The 22,860-nt window shown below is 40.9% G+C and overlaps 1 protein-coding gene across 7 annotated transcripts in view; it reads left to right on the top strand.

Moving 5' to 3' along the window:
• SPATS2L (spermatogenesis associated serine rich 2 like) overlaps positions 1-22,465 on the top strand; it is an 88,697-nt gene extending 66,232 nt beyond the window's left edge. For all 7 annotated transcript variants that reach the window (XM_041124356.1, XM_030018271.2, XM_030018273.2 and 4 more), the window contains 5 exons: positions 10,127-10,185; positions 14,699-14,808; positions 15,355-15,457; positions 18,536-18,756; positions 19,931-22,465. In XM_041124356.1, the coding sequence (XP_040980290.1) occupies positions 10,127-10,185; positions 14,699-14,808; positions 15,355-15,457; positions 18,536-18,756; positions 19,931-20,329 (892 nt within the window). In that variant the 3' untranslated portion in view covers positions 20,330-22,465. The remainder of the gene's footprint in view (positions 1-10,126; positions 10,186-14,698; positions 14,809-15,354; positions 15,458-18,535; positions 18,757-19,930) is intronic.
• The last annotated feature ends 395 nt before the right edge of the window (positions 22,466-22,860 follow it).

Raw genomic sequence — 22,860 nt, forward strand, 5'->3', positions numbered from 1 at the left:
CTCCTACCTCCAGATAGCTTATGAAACCATTATTATGGAGATAAATGAATAGCACATGTGGCCTAAGATGTCCTGAAAGCTTCAGCAGAAAGATTCACAAGAAATTTTCCTTTTAGCAGCAGAAACTGTCAAGTGATACCTGCCAGTGGAAGTCCATGTCACTGTCTGGCTCAGTATTTCACAGCTTGACCTAACCAATGAAGGGAAGCTACTCCTGAACATGCTCAGTCAGTACTGTGCTGCAATTTAAAAGTCACCTGTCTGGCAAAACAGTGCATACCACCCTCCCACAATCTAAAAAATGAGTGGTAGGGAGCAGGTGTGCTGTGAACACCTGTAAATGCTTGGAAAAGAAAATGCAATGCTTGCTTCTGGTTTTAACTTTTTAATGAAATGGGGCCAAAAAAACAATCCCAGAAAGGTGTGTGTTTAAAAACACTGCAGTGGGCTCACTTTCTCTTTCTTAAAGAGCCTCCCAGGAGTTCGGGCCAATGGGAGTAATTCTCTGCATGCTCAGAACAAGTGATAACGACTTGCTTTTATGCAGTGCTTTTCATGCCAGAAGACACCAGAGCATTTTACAGGCCATGGGCTGGACTAGGCAGGGCACTTTGCCCCACTCTGCAAGATGTCTTTTGCAGTTTCATGTGGATTGTGCTTCCACTGTGATCTAGCACTCTTGTCACCCCTGCTGTTGTAGGGCTTTCTATGACATTGCTTTTCCCAAGGCTATGAGACTGCTGGGCAGAGCAAGCTCAGGGGCACTGTTTCTCAGACTCACATGCACCTGAAAGTATGAGGAAGATCCTTCTAACAGTACTCCTTGAACCAGCTTTTCTCCTCATTGCATGCAGCTTTGGTGTATGGTTTTCAGGAATACGTTTGTGTGAGTGAGAACATAAGCTGTTCCACTTACTGCTTGGATGTAAAACATGTCAGAGCATAGCCATGTCTCACAGTAGCGTAGGGCAAGGAAAAAAAGAATACCAAATAGTACTTAAGTTGCAGAGGAAGGTCCGAAAAGCTAGGTGAACTCCCCTTTCACTAGAGTGCGCTTGAGATGTTTGTTGCCAAGGTTAAAACCTGTATGCTGTAGTTGTGTTTTCACTTTTCCACCAGGAGACTGAATAATGATCTTGGGGATAAAAAGAGAGCCTCAGGAAATCTGAGTGAAATGTTCAGAGCACAAAAGGAGCTATAGTTCCCCATAACACCTCTTGCCAGAAAATGATTTTCACATATTGGGCATCCACACAGTCATATGGAGAACTAAAAAGAAACATCTGCTACTTGCCCATATGGTCTGCTTCCAACCACAAATGGAAAATAGTCTGTAGAAAATAGTAAGGGCCAGGTTTAATTACACTGCATGCAGAACTGGACCAAAGACAGACAAGCTTCCTCTATTCTTTGTGTCTCAAACACATTGGTATGTCCAGTGCTTCATAAAAAGCATGAAAACCAACACAGTTGATGATTTTCTGAGTGAACAAAAAGCACTTTGAAAGCTTTACCATAGGCTGGATAAAAAATTGACGTAATGCTGGAAAAATGGAGTTTGGCAATAATAACAATTTAAAAATATGTTAAAATACATTCAGGGAACAACTAGAAAGCATGTACTGTATGTTTGGGGAAGATAAAGCAGTTTTTCTATTGTTTTCTAAGTTAAAATTAAAGCAGAGGAGTGGTTGAATGGGGGAAGAAGTAATTTAGAACATAGTTGGGTCTGTACTAACTCAGTGCTTGGTGATGAGCAATGCTGCCAGTGCTCACAGTTGCAGACCAGTGAGTGAACAGAGTCATCCCCTTTCTGGGACCCCTACCTGGCAAACTGTAAAGATGATGGTTTTCTGTTGCCCATAGCCCAGAATCAGTGGCACCAGATGAAGAGCTGCCTGTTTGTGTTAGCGATGTGGTAGTTTAGAGCATGGGAAGATGGCTGGAAAGGCCAGGACTCTGGTATTGCTTTACACTGAACAGAGTTCCTGTGCTGTTTCTCTTTGCGTTTCCAGGCAGCCCTCGTTAGCTTTCTGTCTGTGTCTTGTCTGCCAGCCAACTGTTGGTAGTCCTTATGCCTGTAAAGTACAAATTTTCAAATCCTCTTGCAGTTTGTCTGATGTTTGTTTGCCCATCAGTCATACGTTCCAGTCCATAACCTTGCCAGTGCAGAGAAGGATAAAATGGTCTCCAAGCACTTTGGTTTCCTCAGGCCCAGCTGGGTTTCCCGGTACCTCCAAAGACCAGTGCTTTTACCAAGGCCCCTGGGCCCTGCCCCTACTGCCTGGGGGGGGGTCTGGGAGGGCCCCATCCAACAGCTCTGGCTTCAGACTGGCTACCTGCCTGCAGAGCTGCAGCACTGGGAGAGGGGCTTGTGCTTGCACTCTTCTCACAACCTCCAGCAGTTTGGGATTACCCTTGCTGTGTATTAGTGAAGAGAGCAGATGGAGCTCGTGAAGTTGGGGGGGGCGGGTAAGTTTCAATGAGATACATAATGTCATCAACTGGCCCCTTTATCTTTTACAGATAGTTGCTTCCTCCCCGTATTTTTTACTAAGCTTGTGAAGACAGATTACAGAGGTGAAATCCAAAGGTGGATTACACTCTTAGCCCATTGTTCATACTTTATGGCCTTGTGTCTCCCCTCTTCCCTCCCAGTCATTTATAGTGTGTTTGTCAGCCTCAGTAAAACACAAGCACATGTGCCTTTTGGGACTGTGCAGGTAGATTGTTGCTTTTGTGCATGTCATTGTGGATGAAAAGTGAATATATCCTTTCCGATCTCATTGTTGTCAGACTAAGGAGAAGTCTAACTTATTAAACACATATAGGGTATAATTATCTCCAAAAATTTCAACAGGTGTTAGACCAAAGAGCCAGACTCTTTTCCTTTCTTTGTGGCCACTTTCCAGGGTACTTTTGGGAAAGTTACCTCTCTTCTGCAGCAGGAGCCCAACAACAAGGACCACAGTCGTCTGCCTTGCCAGAGTGTGTTTAGGCTAAAATATACAAAACCAGTAAGATACTCAGGTACCTCAGTATTCAGATCAGAACTGAGACTCAAATGGGAAGGAAATACTTTACAAACTTATGTAAAAATGTGCAGGAGGCTAACAAGCCAAGGTACAACTCATGCTTACAATTGTTAAAACTGCAAAATCCTGAGGTGGTGCCTTCATTTCTGAATAAATAAAATTTAGAATTGTTCTTTTAGGAAAAGGTTTTCCGTGACAGTTTTCAGCTTAAACAAGTTTTTATGATCAGGCAATAAATTTCTAATTGTTTGTAAAGAGATCTTAATACAAAAATGCAAATAGACCTTTAATTGTGATGGCTTTACCAGACCCCACTTTGCTAGCTGGCTGCTAAAGGGACAGTATTAGTGAAGGTAGATAAAGAATAACACAAAATAAACTTGAATAACTAAAAGCCTTTGGGCATTTTTACTTTTACTAGATGATACACTGCAGAGGGAAGGATTTCAGTGAAATTGATTTATTCTGTCTTTTGTTTATCTGCTTATCGTCAGGCTGTATTTGTGGTCAGAATGAAAATTCATGTAATCTGGTTTGCTGTGGAAACATTGAGCATGTGCTAATACAGTGATCAAATAACAACCTTCAAGCACCATTTAAATACTTTTGAGCTAATACTGGAAGAATATAACTTACTGAGACATTGCAAAATATGTAATCTCACAACAGCTTTTCCTGCAGGTTTATTAATACAAAGAAAATGTGAAGTATCATTTCTCCAATTACAAAATAGCATGGCTATTCAGTAATCCTATAAAGCTTGTAATCATCCACTACAGGTGATTGGGATTTATATTTACATTCTCATCACATCATTCTAGTTCCTCATGCTGAAAGTTTGACAGGGACAGTTCCGGTTTTTGGATTGAGGTGAGGGATTCTTTTGGGAAATACACAATTGGCTTAGAGGTTCTTATCAGTTGTCTTTTCACCCTGCCTGTGGGTCAAATATCTTCCTGCTAGAAGGGAAATGTGTACAGGAAGTAAAGCATAATATTTTTAAGACCAATGCTGAGTTTATCAGGACTACCCCATGAATTTGCGTGTAATCTCAGCTCAGATATAGCAGAGACAGTGACAGTACTAACATCCCTCAAACTTGCTTGAGTTTGTTAGCAGATTAACCAGCGCAACTTCTAAGGAGCTACTGGGGTCTGTTCCGCAGCCCACTGACAGAGCAAATCACTGGAGAATGGTGTGTTGTATTTTTTTTTTTGAAGCCTAAGCTGTCAAACTCCAGCAGTGTCCCATAACTAACTCTCTTCCTCATGAAAAAAGGACTTGAATTGTACCTCAGTGTTCCAGCATCTCACCTGCTGAACCAGACCCCAGAGGATGCCCATGAAAAAATAGCTCTTTCCCCCTTCCAAATGAAGAGCCCTGCTGCAGTTGTTCAGAATGCCACAGCTGACTGTCTTCCTTAGTCTCCAAAACAACACTCAAACTATGCACAAAGCTGGCTCAGGAGAGAGTGAAGCTTATTAAACACCTGAAGGAGAAAACTGGCATTTGGGGGAGTTTAACAGGGTTTTGAAAGGACTCATTTGAATTACACTCTTAACAGTAACCTTTGTGTCATGCAGCTGTGGCTTACCTTTGTGAGTTGTGTCAGTGAGTTTGCCTCCATGTCAGCTTGGTCTTTTTATTTCCCCATCTCTTCAGGCACAATAGGTTTATCATAATGCCTAGAAGAGGCAGAAGGAAAGAGAAGATTCTGGTCATCTGGAACCCTTGTGATTGTCATCAGTAAAGCTATAAATCAGCCAGCCTGGCAGTCTGAAGCAGCTTTTCTGAAGAGGCACTAATAACTTTAATCATTTTAGTGGGATTTTGAGGTATTGCAGCTGACTGAAAATATCTTTTCTTTTTCACTGTGCAAGCACTAAATTTCATGCAGTAAACTAGAGGAAGATTAATTTGTTTCCACTAATGTCAGAGCAAATTCAGACTTTGTTCTGAGTATGAAGCTGTGAAATGAGGCAGCTGTCAGCATAATTTACCCCTATCGTTGCTGTGCTGGCAGCTTACTGCAGTTTGGTGTTTGCAGCTCTTTTGCTATTGTATGCTAGTGTGAATTCTGCCAGTCTGCATAAGACCAAGGCATAAGTACTGTCCATTTGACCAGGAATAGGACACTTACTTACTCTCTTGCCTTCAGAATTGATTCAGCAAAATGAATCTTAGAGAGCTGCTATCTCTCCTGCTGCATCTCATGTCTCTACAGCACGAGCACTGCCTGTGTCCTGGCTCCATTTGCATGTCTGCTGTGTTGAGCCTCTGTTTTGCTGTGTTCCTTCAACAAAATTGTCTCCTTCCTGAACCCCACCTCAAAATTTCATCTGGATATTAAAATCAAACAGTGCTGAACCCTGTGCACCAAACTACAGCTATGCACCTGTGGTGAACAATGATACGATGCTGATAGCTACAGTTTGGTACCCAGGTCCTGATCCTGAAAAAGTGAGGGGTAAGAGAAGAACAGAATCAGTCCTTTCAGAAGAGAAATGTGGCAAAGGGAGACAGGAAAGAAAGAGGTAGTAGTGTTACTCTCTTTTGGCTCCAGCATCAGTCATGGAGTATGACTTGCTTGATTCAGATCTGTCCTTGAGCCTGGTCAATGGGAGAGGGAATTTGAGTCCCAGTATTTGCTCCAATGAGTATTATAAATGTATCATAAAAAAACTGAACATCTATAGCAGAACTGACAAATACTACTACAGCAGGGGATCCTACAGACAGACCGATGAATTCAGGTACATTCAGAGAGGGAAGTGTTGGTGCCGAGTTGTGTGCTTGTCACAGGAGTCTCAAATGGTATATGGAATATACTCAAAAGCTGATGTTGGATGGAAAGAGAAGGGATGGCTGAAGCCTGATAGAATGTTAGTGATGGGAGTATGTCCTGGTTTCAGCTGGGATAGAGTTAATTGTCTTCCTAGTAGCTGGTACGGTGCTATGTTTTGAGTTCAGTATGCGAGGAATGTTGATAACACTGATGTTTTCAGTTGTTGCTAAGTAGTGTTTAGATAAAGTCAAGGATTTTTCAGCTTCTCATGCCCAGCCAGCAAGAAAGCTGGAGGGGCACAAGAAGTTGGCACAGGACACAGCCAGGGCAGCTGACCCAAACTGGCCACCAGGGTATTCCATACCATGGGACGTCCCATCTAGGATAGGAACTGGGAAGTGGAGGCGGGGAATTGGGGACTAGCTGGGTGTCAATCGGCGGGTGGTGAGCAATTGCACTGCGCATCATTTGTACATTCCAATCCTTTTATTATTGCTGTTGTCATTTTATTAGTGTTATCATTATCATTATTAGTTTCTTCTGTTCTATTAAACCGTTCTTATCTCAACCCATGGGTTTTGCTTCTTTTCCCGATTTTCTCCCCCATCCCACTGGGTGGGGGGGAGTAAGTGAGCGAGTGGCTGTGTGGTGCTTAGTTGCTGGCTGGGGTTAAACCACGACAGAGTAATTAGAAAAAATTGACAAGGGTATGACCTCTCCAGAACCTCAGCTGAAGAAGCATGTTTGTGATTTTAACCCTGGTTCCTAACATCTACAGAAGACCCAAGAGAAACAGCATAACTAGAGAGGAAGGAATTAGCAGAATGTTTTCCCTGAAGTGTCTTTAGATCTGAAATGCATTCTGTTCCTTGCTCTGCTAGAGCCCATATCTGGTGATATGTGAGCATGCAGAAATTTCCTATAGCACCCAGTATCTAGTTCTCCACAGCACACCAATGGCTCCAGGCTGTGCCCTGGAGTGTACCAGCTTGATATAACATTTTGGTATCAAGTGGACACTTAAGAAGCATTGAGAGAAAATGCATTCCCAGGAGGCATTGCTGAGCTGAGATTTGAGAAGTTCTCAATACTGCTAGCACTGTGGTCTGTTCATGATCATCCTGTTGAGGCCGAGTAGGGCATTATTCCAGAAAATACACTAAAACCAGTTCAACTTCTCATGAGTTAAGAAGCTGTTCAGCTGAAGTGGCTCTCTATGCTTCGTGTGAAAACAGTTGGATCTTAGCAGGAACAAGAAACAAGATTTGATCCATTAATTTTTCTATAGTGTTCTTGTCCTTTCTCCTTCTATATGTTAGCATTTAGTTTTCTTTTTGTATTTGTTTTGTCTTTCATCTTTTTTTTTCCAATCCAGTTTTCCAGCTTTCTCTCTGTCATTTTCGTCTGTTTATAACTTTGCTAAGTTCTTGATGGAGGAGGAGTTGGTCAGTTTTGCACTGAAGTGCTCTGTGTGACTAGAAAGGAATCAAGTTGATTCCTACTCCATTTCCTTAATAATTGGCCCTTATGCAACTAAGAAGAAACATAGTATTTCCTAGCACTGGTTGGCCTATGACATTTCTAAAGAAATGTTAACTTCCCCCATTGTTCCATGAAATATGGTAGTTCATGATTTCCAAGCTGAGAAATGTGGCTTTATGCTTCCAGATGAGAATTAGTATGATCCTTTCCTTTTGTTGAGAGAGAGAGAGAGAGAGTCCGTGTCCTCAGCTGGTATAAGTTAGTACAGCTGCATTGTCTTGAGGGAAGGGCAACCCCATGAAGATCTGTTAAAGAACCTTAGTTTATCACATTAACTAGTCTCATATTGACAAAGGCACCAAACACTTATTCTCTTGTTTTATTCTTTAGTTTTCTCAATGATGGTTTGTAGCTACAAGCTAAGTATTCAGGTGGTTGTTCTCCATCAAATTCATCAGAGTCCTGGCCTCTACTACTACAACATCCAAACGCTTTCCTGAAATGTTCATCACAGACCACACTAAAACATTAGGAGTAGAAAACTGTCTAGTAACAAATGAGATATGACTATAAAATATGATAAATATAGGACTGCTATGGTCTTGTTCTCATTCTGGTATTAAAAGTGTTTTTATTTGGCATCAAAATAAAATGTTAGGGGCTAAGCAGTTTAGCAAGGATGTTTCATTGGAGTGGAGAGAGGACAGTTACGGAATGAACTGGGCCTAAACACAGTTCTGATGAGCTCTACTGTTGTGAGCTTGTTGCCTGAATATTTTTTCCAGCCAAAAGTTTGTTTATATAATCTGTGTAGTACACTAGGGAGGTACTTTTGTAACAGAGACAGCAAAAGCGAACATGTGCAAACTTTTTAAATTTAGGGGAAAGTACTAAAGACCATTAAAATCTCTCTTTTTGTAGAGGGTAGAAACAAGTGATTGCTTACAAGACTCATTTCAGCCACCTGCTGTGAAAGCCAAGGAAGTTTATTATACCATGTAGTTACAAAAGCTAATTGAAAATAGATTAATTCTGAAAAGCTATTGCTATTTAGATTAGCAAGCTGGAATCATCACCTGCCTATTTGGAGTCCAAGCTTAATGCTTATGCCTGGAGAATATTGAGGGCCAACTGGAACAAGTATGTCCTTTCATTGTAAGTGTATGCCTCTTAACTGATTTGCTCTACCGTAAAAAACCCTGCTGTTTTATTTCCTCTGGTGTGTAGGTTACACTAAATTGATCTGGCAGGCCAAAACAATGTTTTTAGTCTTGTTTATATGTATGAAACAGAAAAACGTGTTATGCTGCAATTTTATTGTCTTGCTGCATCCTTTGCCATCAGCCAACCTGCTTCTGTCCCTCTTGTTGGCTGTTGAGAGGCAGTGTAAAGGTAGTAGCCACTCCTCCTCTAAAGGTGGCATGGTTGATTGGTAAAACCCGAGGGTAGGATGCTGCAGAACTTCTATTGCAAACCTCCTGTATGAACTGAGTTAATTTATGGGAAGATTTCAAGGAAGGCTGCATGGCACTTGAACATGTTCTACCTGGTAAATTTCTGGTTGAGTCAGCTGTGTATCTGCCATGTGTTCCCCACCCTGCCCACTCCCTAATCTTTCCCTGTTTTAGTTAACAACCCATCAGTCCTTCTCTCCTCTGTAAGTCTTCTGTCTTTGATTGCTGCCCACTGAACTCTGTAGGATCTTTCCTGTCTTGCTAAGGGCATTCTAGACAAATGTTTTGTTCTTGAGTTTTCTATAACATTTTCCTTCTGATGGAAGCTAGTTCACATATAACTCAGTGTCTTCACTGGGTACAAAAGCTTACGTTTAAGGATTATTTTACTGAAAGGGTGAGAATTCCACTCTTCCCTTGAGTGCGTACCTGGATTCACTCCTGGTGTTTGACCTACTTTTTGTGATTTACCCCCAGCTGCTTGAGTTTACTCACTTATGCAAACACAAACATTAACATTGGTGATGTTTATTAAATGTGAACGTGACTAAGAATAATCTAGTGACAGGAAGATGGAGTGGCACACCAGAGCACTATCCATTCTGCAGTGGTGTTATTTCACTGAACAATGTCGCTGGGTTGATGACGTAAACAATTTACAAACCCACTGCTCTCAGTAGACCCACCTGATCAGTTTGCACTTTAACAGCTTAAAAGCACTGTCAGGGGTTGTGCACCAGAGATTTCTGAAACGAAAGGCACATGAGACCTTTAGGAAGGCCAGGTAAAAGTGGAACCACACCTTCCCAGTCCTGGAGAGAATGGGGGGCAAGGAAGCTGACCTCTATTATGGAGATACATTATTGCTTATTTACATCACAAACCATTTTCTTCTTTACCGTGACATGTATTGCAAGAATATCTCTATTTAAGGAAGAGAAGGACTTCTTTCCACACAGCTTTAACTCTGTTTTATTCTTAATACTGCACTGAGAGCTAAGCTGTATGAACCTGGGTAGTAGTAATGGCATGTCTGGCTTAATTAGGAAATAGACTGTTTAGTCATTTGAGGACTGCTGTGCCTAGGCAGTGCCAAAGGAGTAAATCCGGGTGACTTCCACATCTGTGCAGACACATGGACAGGCCAGTGAGATGTTTGTGTAATTCAGCATACGCTGTTTATCACTAATTTTTTGTAGTCAGTTTGCTTAGCTGTTTTTTCAGCTTCCATTTTTTAAGTCTTATTAATTTCAAAACTGCCCACAACTAAAGTCTGAAGTCTTTGTGTAGTTACAGCTTTCGATTTTGATGGAGTTCTAGCATGGATTAAATTGTGGTTTTTTTTTTTCTTTCTTTTTTTCCTTTTTTAGCATCGTAGACAAAGAAGTATCATTAATGGCAGAAATTGATAAAGTTAAAGAAGAAGCCAGTAAGTAAAAAAATACACAGGGAACCTTTGGAATAGTCATGGAAACATTTGTTTTGTTTGGCAGAAAATTATGCAGTACATAAATTTGGTTAGTAGCATTCCAGCGTCTTTCATTGTTATATGTATGCAATCAAATAAGTCTTCGATGTTCCGGGACAGTTTCTGTGTAGTTTCTATATTATGATTTTGCATCAAAATTTCAGTATGATGAAATTAAGGTAAACCAAAAGTTCATATGAAGTTAGATTTAAATTATTTATTCCTTGTGCTTACTTATCAGAGCTTTTTAATCACTCCTTCCCTCCCCCCCCCCTTATGGTTTGTCAATTACTTTGTTTCCATTTCTTAATCACTGTTTGCTTGCTTGTATTACATATATGAGTTAGAATACTGGAAATTACTAGGGGAATAGGTTATTGTGTGGCCTTGCATAGCTTTAAGGGATAGTGATCAAGCTTATGAATTGGAACAATAAAAAAAAAAAACAACTAGATGTTTACTGGAATCTGTTTTCTTAATAATCTGTAGGAGTTGATCTGATTCCAGGCTTTCATGTCATCTTTGTTTTTTGCATAGGTAAGGTATATGTATTCTGGTTTGGGGAAAAAAAAAGCAAGATGAGCCATGTATTAGGACACCACAATATCTGTCTTATACCCCATCAGAGATATGGTATTCATGGCCCAGTAATCACGGGGATGTGTTTCAATAGAGAGGGCTAAGTGAGAAACTGAAGATTAACCAATGTATGGTTGGAATGATACTTTGCCTGGCAGATTAATATGTCACTGCTGTGTATGCCTACAATCCTTTTATGGATTTGTGAATTTAAGGGCCTTCCAAGGAGGGTTACAAATATATGTGTAACATTCTTGAATGCTTCATTTGCATATAGAACTCTCACTTAGTTCACAAATGTATACTAGTTAAATTTTTATTTAAAAAAATAATTTAAATCCTCCATTGTTAGCTAAGTCTCTTGCAGTTGTATATGTGTGGAAACTAAAAGGTATGAGCTGTTACAGCAAAGATTGGCATTAGTTTGTGTTTGGAATTTTGTATGCTAACTTTTCTAGCACTAACATGAAATAGATGTGGATTTGGAGTTCTGTGTTATTCTTGGGAGGAGTTGTGGATGGAAACGTATCAGCAGCTTTTTGGTTACCTGCAGAGACCAGGTAGCCATAATCATCTACAGGGCATGCACTTACTCCCAGGAAATGAATGGTAAAATTCCCAGTGATAGCAGCAGACATGGATCTAAGCCCTAACCGCATAAACAAAACCACATTTTTGAAATCCACCATCCAGGGCTGATGGTATCATAGGGCACCTTCATTAATCTTGGCCAGGTATAGTAGTAATTTTTGTGGAAAGTAAACCTAATTCTTATCTACAGGCATGCAAAGTGCTGCATTTGTACGTGGCAGGTTCTATTTCCCTGCTTTCATGTTGACCCCACATGTGGCACTGGATGGCCCCTGTACCCGTCTTTAACAATGTAGTTTCTGCTGTCTCTCAGGCTGTTGTAGACTCGTAAACTGCCTTCAGAACTTTAGGCAGAAAGTTGTTAGAGGACTGTAAGGTGTTAACCAAGATGTACATTATTATTTATTTTCACATCTCTTTGCTGCACTGGAGGACTATTGTACGTGGGTAATCTTACTCTTACTGTCAATACTGGGAAAATTTCCAAATATGATAATTTCGGGTTTTTTTAAAAATGGGTGTTTGGCTGGCATATCATGCGGAGGTAAGTGCTGGTATGAAATGAGATCATAAGGTTTGGGCAGTCAGTTCAGCAAAGGGGGTGCTGACCTTGGGGAGGAACAATATTAGCATTACCTAGCATAACCAATAAAGCAGAGCTATTGGACAAAGAAAAACAGCTAGTAAACTGTTTGTTTAATCTGATAAAATTTTCTCAGACTTGTAGACCATATTCCACAAAAATGAAGTCACAAGATCAGCTAGAGAGATAGATACACACCTGTTCTTAGCATAAGTAATAATGTAAGCACAGATTTACCAACAGGGCTAGAGGAACTGTAGCCACCCTGTGCCTTCCCTGCCCTGCGTGACACGCTCCTCTATCGTATGGTTTGGTTGTTCCCACACAGCTGCACCTGCTGGACCATGCTCTACTTGGTGAAACAGTGGAACAGGTTGCCCAGAGAGGCGGTAGATGCCCCATCCCTGGAAACTTTCAAGGTCGGGTTGGACAGGGCTCTGAGCATCCTGATCTACTTGAAGATGTCCCTGCTCATTGCAGGGGGGTTGGACTAGATGACCTTTAAAGGTCCCTTCTAACCCAAACCCTTCTATGATGCTTTCAGAAGAAGATGCCATCTGCTTAAATAAATGGTAGTGGGTTGAGAAGCAAACTCTTTGTGAAATATTATTAATTCTCACCTAAAAAATGGCATTACAAAGTATGAGCTGGTTAGGTGACTCGCCAAGTCTGCTCTGGAAATCTGTGGCAAAAGAAGGCAAAGAAACCACAGTCTCCACAGCTGTAATGGAGTCTGTGGCCTTAGGATAGTTTACAACAACTACCACTCACCCTGACTGTAGACATAAGCTCTAGACAAAAGGCTATGATTGTTATTATTTTACATTTAAATGCTATCTTTCCTCTCTGCCATAAGTACTGATCCCACCAGCCAATTAATCAGTTGTTGCTTTTACATTGAGTCACCGTGTAGGTAATAGAGTTTGCACTACAAATACTAGAGTATTTAATTTTCCACCAGAATTGTAGTCACATTATCCTGCACATAAGTGGACTGTTGCTTTGTGGTTCATGATTAATTTTTTCCTATAAGAACATAAATATTCACCCCGTCCTTATATAAAGTATACAAGATGGACAGCAGTGAACATTCAGTATTTTTTCATAAAGACTGTTGGCCTTTGTAATACTGCTTTGCTGTAGAAATGGCAATTGTATATATTCTGTACTTGAAAGCAAAATAGCAATGCTGGTGATTTTAACATAAGCTATTGTGGTGGGTTGACCCTGGCTGGATGCCAGGTGCCCACTGAAGCCGTTCTATCAGTCCTCCTATCAGTGGGACAGGGGAGAGAAAATGTAACAGAAGGCTCATGGGCCCAGATAAGGGCAGGGAGATCACTCAGCAATTACCGTCACAGGCAAAACAGACTCGACTTGGGGAAAATTAATTTAATTTATTACCAATCAAATCAGAGTAGCGTAAAGCAAAATAAAACCAAATCTTAAAACACCTTCCCCCCACCCCTCCCTTTTTCCCAGGCTCTATTTGACTCTTGATTTTCTCTCCTTCCTCCCCCGCAGCGGCACAGGGGGAACAGGGAATGGGGGTTGGGGTCAGTTCATCACACGTTGTCTCTGCCGCTCCTTCCTCCTCAGGGGCAGGAATCCTCACACTCTTCCCCTGCTCCAGCATAGGGTCCCTCCCACGGGAGACAGTTCTTCACGAACTGCTCCAGTGTGGGTCCCTTCCACGGGGTGCAGTCCTTCAGTCACACGCTGCTCCAGCGTGGGCTCCTCTCTCCGTGGGGCCACAGGTCCTGCCAGGAGCCTGCTCCAGCACGGGCTTCCCACGGGGTCACAGCCTCCTTCAGGAACCCACCTGCTCCGGCGTGGGGTCCTCCACGGGCTACAGGTGGATATCTGCTCCACCGTGGACCTCCATGGGCTGCAGGGGGACAGCCTGCCTCACCATGGTCTTCACCACGGGCTGCAGGGGAATCTCTGCTCCGGCGCCTGGAGCATCTCCTGCCCCTCCTTCTTCACTGACCTGGGGGTCTGCAGGGTTGGTTCTCTTACATGTTCTCACTCCTCTCTCCAGCTGCTGTTTGTGTGCCACAGCAACTCTTTTTTTCCCTTTTTACAAAATGTTATCACAGAGGCACTACCACTTTCGCTGGTTGGCTCGGCCTTGGCCAGCAGCGGGTCCATCTTGGAGCCGGCTGGCATTGGCTTTATCAGACATGGGGGAAGCTTCTAGCAGCTTCTTACAGAAGCCACCCTTGTAGTCCCCCTGCTACCAAAACCTTGGTACGCAAACCCAATACAACTATATATGAACACATTTTTTTCAGAGGAACTGAAATGCCCCTGTGTAAATAGAATATAGCATGTCTTCAGAAACAGGCTGTTGACTCAATGTAATGCTTCTTTCCATGTCTCCATGGAAGGCTCCCTGATTTTGTGCTTAAAAATAAAGCACTGGAAGACTCAAAACAACATGTCTCTGCCCGTTTGTCTAAATGTTGGAAGGATTGATTTAACTTTGATTTTCTGACAGCTGTCCCATTTTCAGATCTTTTTCAACACCAGGCAGTTCAGTTAAATACACTGATTGACTTTATCTGTGTAAGCAGCATATTGCAAGTCCAGTTGAAGTCAGGGGTCCGAGATGTGTGTGCTTGTCTCACGTGTGACATACGGTGTTAATGCCCAAAGAGTAATGAATTACAAAGCAATTTACCTTCGTAGCATTAATTACTGACTATTGGTATTTGGCAGTGGAAATCCTGACTGCTCGGCAGAAGAAAGCTGAGGAGCTGAAGAGACTGACAGACCTAGCCAGTCACATGGCTGAAGCACAACTGTCTGAACTCAGGGCTGAAATTAAGGTCAGGCATTCACTTCTGCTTGGGTATTTCAGCTGTTAGCATAAATGCCAAGAAAGAGCTGTCATGTTAAAATGCCCAGGCTGTTCATTCCTGCTATGGGCCAAAGGGTAACTAGCTTTCCATGGGGAAAGCATACCTTCTTAAAGTATTATAGCACCTCTGAGCAGCATACAGACGCTATCAGAGAAGTGTAACCTATGCCCTCATAAGTGTAGCAGTGGGGAGTTTTGCTGTTTGTGTATCATTTATCAGACTCAGTTAACAAGTAAACCTGATAGGTTCAGTGACCAAATGCATATACTCCAATGAAATGACCCACTTCCTAAGTGTGGGAGTGATCCACCCATCACTGTGCTGTGAGACATGTAATTTGGTAAGGATGGGAAAACACTTGGTTCTGCATAGAGGTCCTGTGTACAGGGCAGGGTCAAGAGTTTGCTGAGCCTTGAAGTGAACTTAAGGTAAGTATTGATTGGTTTCTGTACCATCCATACAGTCTTTTGCTCAGAATGCAAATCACTGTTAATTTGTCTGTATTTTTTGCAGCACTTTGTGAGTGAACGGAAATATGATGAAGAGCTGGGCAGGTCTGCCCGATTTTCCTGTGATACAGAACAGCTGAAGACCCAAATTCAGCTCTGTGGAGAAAGTAAGTGCTGGTGATTCCTCACACTGAAGTTCTCGGAACATAGTGTTTCACATACCTGTTCAGGAAATGCCAGCAGAAATAATGGCATGTGTACTGCCAGTGTGTGTGTATGCAGCAAGCCTGACATGAATGGTATATCTGGATGCAGCAGGTTTCCTGAACATGCACAAGTCAACTTTACAGTATGCAACACATTAGACACAGTGTACTTGTGCTGCACAGTCCATCTGCGTGTGCACAGTGCCCTCCATGTCAGAGATTTCCAGGTGTTATTCAGATCAGGTGGAGTTTTCCATCTAAACAGTTATTTCCGAGTGGAAATAAAAGTCAGCTCTGGGGAACACTCAAATTCAGTAATTTATGAATAACTAGTAAATCGGAAGCTTCTCTGTGTAAGCATAATGTTATGAGACCAGTTCAGATCTCTCCTGCTAGGAAGTAACTCACCAGCTTTGTAACAGTATTCACTGGGTTTTTCAGGAGCTAAAGGTAGTCCCAAATGTTCCTGTTTCCAAATCATCTGCCCTTCTGCTTGGAAATTCAGGTTCACATTCTGCTCCAAGTGTCATGTCCGTGTTGCAAAATACGAGATAGCCTATTTCTCATCTTTGTTGTGCTTTTTTGCCCCCCAAAAAAGCAAATGCTATAATGCTTTGCCCCAAATGTTACCGTGTCCCATGATATCCCGTCAGTACCATCACGCAGGAGAAAAACTGTTAACTGTTAACTGAACTAGTGCATCTTGATGGAAGGAAAACAATTTTGGGAAGAAAAATAATTAATGTCTTCAAGGAGTTACTAGAAATAGAAAAAAGAAAAAATACCACAGTCTGCCAATATCAGCTTCTGACTGCACAGCTGAAGAACTGACTCCTTTGAGGCATAACCAGTTTCATTCATTAGACCATAAGAATTGCTTTTGGAGAACACTTTGAAGATCCATCTAACCCTGTATCATGTCTCTCATTGAAGCCAACCCAGGATGTTTCAGAGCAAGGCATAAGCTTCCCAGTAATGCATCTAATTGTTCACAGTCACCTCATAGACTCTATCTCATACCCTGAAGCTTAAGCTTCTTTTTTTTTTTTTAAGAGATTTTTTTTTCAATTTCAAGAGATTGAAAATTTAAAATTCTGTAAAGATTATCCTGACTAATATAGCCACAGCTGCTTTTGATGCAACCATAGACTATTTTTTTCAACTCATTGAACTACTTTCCTAAATAACTTCCAGCTGCAGTTAATTCTGCAAGTTAATTATTTATACCTCATTTCAGTAAAGCATTACTTAAGCATAGTTTGATGCAGACCTGTTGAAATCAGGTCAGTGAAGTCAAAAGAACAGCTATTAGCAGGGAAGCAGTGCCATCTTACAAATGACTGATAGTGCACTGGCCGTCTGAAGAACTTAGTTTTAACCTGCCCTCGGTGACCTTAGATGAGCAACTTATGCTGTTGGCATGTCTTTGATAAGATCATTTATTTGATTTAACAAAAGCAATAACCAAAACCACAGAGCTTGTGCAAAGGCAGGCACGTTCTAGCATAAGAAGAGGGTGGGCAGCATACACTCACAATTAAGGACAGGAAGAAACAAAAATAATTGGACTGACATATATCCAGAATGCCCAATGGTACGCCTTCAGTGTACATCTTTTTTGTTAAAAATACATTTTTATGACAAGCACCTGGATTTTTATATGGGCTTCTATGTGCAGCAGTCTGTTTTAGACAAGAGAGCAGTAGAATTCAGTGACAGCCAGCCTCACTGAACTTAGGACAGAAAATTCAGTTCATTGTGCAAATCATTGGGTTTTCTAAAGAGGACACCTAGTGGGAGAAATAGCTGATGTTGGCGTAAGTGAGTAAGAGCCTCAAAAAACCTAACAGATGATGCTCAGTTGCTAAAATTATTCCACATCTCTTTTCTCTGTACTAAAAGTGGAAAAAGAGAAGTATCTCTTAGATAAAACAACAGGTGTCTCACTGAAGCGAGCCTCTGGTTTGTCACCTCTACCAGAAGGAAACAGGAAAATTCCATAATCAGAAAAATCAGAACAGCAAATTAAGATCAAGAACTTCAGTAGCCTCAGAGTCCTCTTTGAGACTGCTTAGGGGCCATTGCACAGAAGCAGGCAGCTTAAAGAGCTTGTGGAAATGCAGAGAGGTAGGAATCAAGGATTTGCTTCGTGCACTTCACATCCAGACATGAAAGTGGTTAAGAAATCAGGCAGTCTCAAAATACTGAGAAGTAGGGAGCAGGAATATACTGAGATGAGCAATAGTAGTTCCTGATGGTGCTGACTGCCATGATCTACATGAAGTGGATTAGTGCACTGCATTCAGTTCCAGTTTTTATAGATACCCATGGTACAGGAGAATCTTTGTTAATCATCTCCTTAGAAAGGAATGAGCAATAGGCGCTAGACTTTTTTTTTTTCTCCTTAAAAAATATTTAGACATACTAAGGAAGCTTTTATGGCTGTTACCTGTGTGGTAGCTAGTACATACATAGACAGCAAATGTCAGCCTCTGCAGCCTTCCATGATCAAAGAATAATTCGGAATCAAATTCAGTCTGTGGTGTCTGCATGCACAACTTCCTTTGACCTAAAGCAGTTGAGAGAGTTACTGGCATGCCACTCACTTCCTTCCTGTGTTCCTGTGTTTCTTCCTTTGTTGCCTGAAGACTCCCATTAGGAATATTATTGATAGGGCAGCAGTGCATGAGGCAGTCCTGTCAGCTCAACTGGTTAAAAGTTCACAAGCAAACCAATAGGTGCCATGGATTTTGAAAAGTTTTCTTGGATGACCAAAGCCTAGCCTTCTGCCAGGCTCCTTCCAGTTTTAGCACAGTTCCACCACATTGGCGCTTTTGTCCAGAAGTGCTTCACGATGAGGCGGTTTCACAGAAATAAAACACTATGGCCTAATTCCAACCCCAGTTATCTAGCTTACTTCATTATTTAAAGTAAGGCTGGAACAATGCTACCAAAACGAACTGTAAGCAGGGTAAGAATAAAGCCTTATGTTTAGATGTTGATCTTTTAACTGATAACACGGAATACTTTTTTTTATAGTTTCTCACCCAAAGAACAACTATTCCTCAAGAACACCATGTAGTTCAGTGCTGTCTTCAATGACCTCGCATGCAACAACTGGCAAGCAAAATACACACACCCGAAAGTCCTCTAGTAATGCCAAGAACTCTGATAATAAAACAGCCAGCACTAAAGTACAAAGTCATCTTTCTTCCAATCCTACAGAATCTTCTTCCCAAGGAACCCTGACAAATAAGCAGGTAAGAAACCAGTTATGAACTAAACTATTTCAAAAATTTCACTGGAAGTTGTTAATACAAAATCAAATACTGGTTTGCTGTCCGTATATTTAATTAATAATTTTTGAAAATATGTAAGTATATATTTTCCAGCTTCATTTTCAAGGCAGTGTGAACATACAAGGTGTAAATACCAGAAATGCCATACCAGCAAAGACCGCTGTCTGGTGTTCAGAAGTGACTAGTGGCAGTTAATAGACTGAGAAAGGAAAAACTGTCTGTTATAGCTAATTGCCCTCCATGCTACGGTGGAGAAACATTTATTTCTGATCCTTCACAAATGATCAGTTGATGTGCTGTTGAAGCATGATTATTAGATAGACTTTGAAAGCGGAATCCTGCCAGGTTTAAAAGCATATTATTTCAGGAGCTGTATAATGTAGTATCGTGCTATATTGATAACTATTTCATTATAAGAGCACCTTGGAATGTCCTTGTACTGTTGCGCTTAGGTAAAGCTGCCACTGAAGTTGGTCTGCATTTTGTCCCAGTAGGGATTTTAGTGTCAAGTAGGTGCCTGAAGGGAGACGTAGGAGCATTACGTAATGTCAGTGCACGTATGGAATCGGCTGCCTGGCAGTCATGGAAATAAAGCAATTCAGCCTCTTTCCACTAAGGATCAAAGCTTCCTCTGAGCAAGATATCACAATGGACATTTCTCCCACCATGTGGATTCTTAACTTGACTTTAATTTACATGTGAATTTCTGTTCTTCCTGCAGTCTTACTGTAGTATTTACACAATACTTTACTAGGATAGGTATTTTTGTGATTTTGGAAAAAAATCAGTCAGTATCAAGTTCTTCAGTGCTTCTTAACTGCTGCTGTTCAGATGTCTAGTATTTTATCCCCTTTTCAGCATTCTCTTGAATCACGGCAGGTTTTAATTTGGCATCAGTGGTGAACCTGCCATCTCTTTTTCCAGGCTACTGAGATGTCGCATATTACTCATAGTTCAGTTTTGAAATGTTATGAATAGAGAGCTCTGGCAACAATCAAAACCGTATAGTGTTTTCCCTCTCTTAGTTACACTGAAAATTTTATTCTGCAATTTTTGTTAATTCTGATTGCTGTATTTCTTGTCCTGTTGAAAGGATTCAGATAACCTAACAGTTATCCAATTTCTTTCTGAGTAGAATGGGCCTTCTAGCCAGAGACGAAGATTCAACCCACAGCACCAAAACATCCGGCTCAATGGATCTCTTAAGTCACAAGGTGCCAGTAATGAGGCAGATCAAAATAATGTAAAGAGTGGTTCCAGGTCTGAACACAGAAGACAACAGCATAACAGCTTCAGATCTAAAAATAAAGGAGCTATGAAAAATCAAGAGCAGTCCACAACTACAAGGACCACAGAGAATCCAACACATTCAGAAAAGACGCGACGAAAGCATCATACACCAGACACTGCAGATCACAGGCCTTTCCAAGGCAATGTTGGCAGGGTGTCGCAATGCAATTTATGTCCTGCAAGGATGGAGGTCTCTGCTGATGCCACCGTTCTTTCAGTGCCAGCTGTGACTTTGGTGGCTTAAAATGTCACAGTGATGGCAGGCAGAGAAATTTAATCTCTTCATTTTAGTTTCTTGCTCGAGATGCTTGTTGGTGAAGAAAATAAGTCAGAACATAGTCATTTTAAATCTGTTGCTGCTTAAAACTTGTTGGTATCTTTATTACTTACTAATTATCAAAATTAATTCATTTCAAGGCTTTGCCCAATATGTTCACAGTTATTTTGTCATGACAGTACGGAATCTTACCAAAGCAGCATTTACTTCTTAGAAAAATGAAATCTAGATTGGAAAAATAAATGGATAATTAAATTCATAATAGCAAAAACTTGTTGTAGATATGTGGTTATACCAGTCAACATTATTGTTTTTTAGAGCAGCCTGTGTTAGAAGGATCCCAGGAAGTCTGTATGCTGTGGTCTGCAATGAAATCAGATAATCTTGTAGAATTTTTCAGCAAATCTCTATACACCTCTTTCTTTCTGTGCGTGTATACACGTACATGCATGCACACTGTATACACAGAGAGTATTGTTATATACAAGAACATTTGAAAAAGCAGTACATTTGATTTTAGCTTATTATTCCATAATCTGAGATCTTTAAATTCAAGTATAAATTGTATTAAATGTATTACATATTGGTATTTTTCATTGACAAACTATTTTTATGAGGCTGAGGAAAAATGCTCATTTCTTAAGTTTGGAATGTACATAGTCATGGCTATTCAGATGCACAGCCCTATTCTCCATCCCTATCAGCCACTTTTCTATGACTAGTTGGAGTTATTTTTTTGCATATGAAAAGTTGCAGGTGTTCTAGACGAATCCAAATTATTTTTCTATATTTTTGCTGTAGGAACCATCTGTCCGTAACGAGAGCTATGATTAATAAATTTGTTACAGCAACATGCAGCAGAATGTGGAGGTACATATCTGAGCAGATACTACATCCTTCCCAGTTTTCTATTAAAATAAAAATCTTACCTAGTCTTAATGTTCTGATTCTGTATTTCAGAAAACCTGTTTCTTCCAAAAAATTAAAATCTTCTTTCTAAAATATTCTGGTGTTTGCTGCTTTGCAGTGCCTAACCTTTGTGATATTAGTGAAATTGTATTTGCTTAATTCAACTGGTATCAGTGGGTGGCTTTCAGCTGAGTTTGGATAGGACTAGGCTTTTGCTTTTAGCTAGATTCTAATGCCACAAGTGCACAGAACAGAACCTTCCCATGAGAGCCGCCTCCATCCTGGGCATACTTTTAATATAAGTTATGTAACATAGCAAGGTGTCAGAATCCAGACCTGGCATCAGGTGAACTACTGGCCTAAGTGTCAGAATCGGAAAGGTGTAAAAGGTCAGTAAGACTGACCTCCCACTGAGGTCAGTAAGAGCAGGACACCCGAGTATCTTTAGAAGTTTATTCCTAGGTTATTGTTTGCTATTGCTTTTTACCAATTTCCTCTGTCTAATTTCTGTTAGCTGACTGCACACTTCCTTTGTACTGACTAGTTTACTTTTCCTCTGTGGCCCTTGAAAAATAATCTCAAAGTGTAGAGTGAGGTGCATTCCTTATGGGTGATTTTGATTATTTTTATTTCTCTTGATATCTGTATACAGTTTTCCACATGTGAATATTGGTAAAACCAGATTCTAAAAGGCAAATAACTCATCTTCATCTGGAAGAGTGGTGAAAGAAAAATAAACACGCATAGGTAAACACTGGCTTTCTTAGCATTGCAAGCACTGCTTCTATCCTAGTTAATTACCTATCATGCTTTTAAGCTGAATGTTTTGAGTAAACGGAACTGAAATTCCAGAGTCTGTGTTGTGCACACCCATCAGATAGGTAGCTTTTCAAAATTTATCTGCTGCCTTACAGTTTGACCTGTAACCTCGCCGTAAGAGATGTAATTGCAATTTCCATGCAGATATTACACAGGAATCTTATTATATTGTCCTTACGTAATTTGTGAAATTTACTTATGTCTCTTGTAACCCCTCCTGAAAAAAAAAGAAAATCTAACTTATCTATAATGATGTTTACCCCTTCCTTATAGCTTCTCCACTTGACAGGATTATTGAAAGTTACTTTATTCTGTAAGTCAGCTTCTCACACGCAGGCTTCTGCACATAAATAAAATCTGTAATGTAAGTCATAACTCAGCACAACAGGACCACCTTGCGCTCTTCAGTACCAGCTAATCTTTGATGTACTGGAGACTCAGTATGTGACAGACCCAGGACTGACAGGTGAGAGACGGCACTTCTCTTCAGGCTGTGATGCAAACACGTTTTCTTTGGTGAGAGACGCAAAATGGATTTGGATGGGCTGGGCAGTGGGCTGGTCCTGGGAACGCTGCCGTCTTAGCACACTGAGTGTGGTTTGGTATTGCAATACAGGTTTTAACTGTATTACGTGGCTGTGCTCTGAAGTGTAGCTGTGTCAGAACGGTATCTCTTCATCTTTCATTTCTTGTGTCTCTGTATGCTTGGAGTTCTATCTGCCAATTTCTAGGAGCGTTTTACTGTTCACAATACTTGTAAGTAATTGGAT

This window comes from Aquila chrysaetos, chromosome 6 (assembly GCF_900496995.4).
Source record: "Aquila chrysaetos chrysaetos chromosome 6, bAquChr1.4, whole genome shotgun sequence".
NCBI classification, from domain to species: Eukaryota; Metazoa; Chordata; class Aves; order Accipitriformes; family Accipitridae; genus Aquila; species Aquila chrysaetos.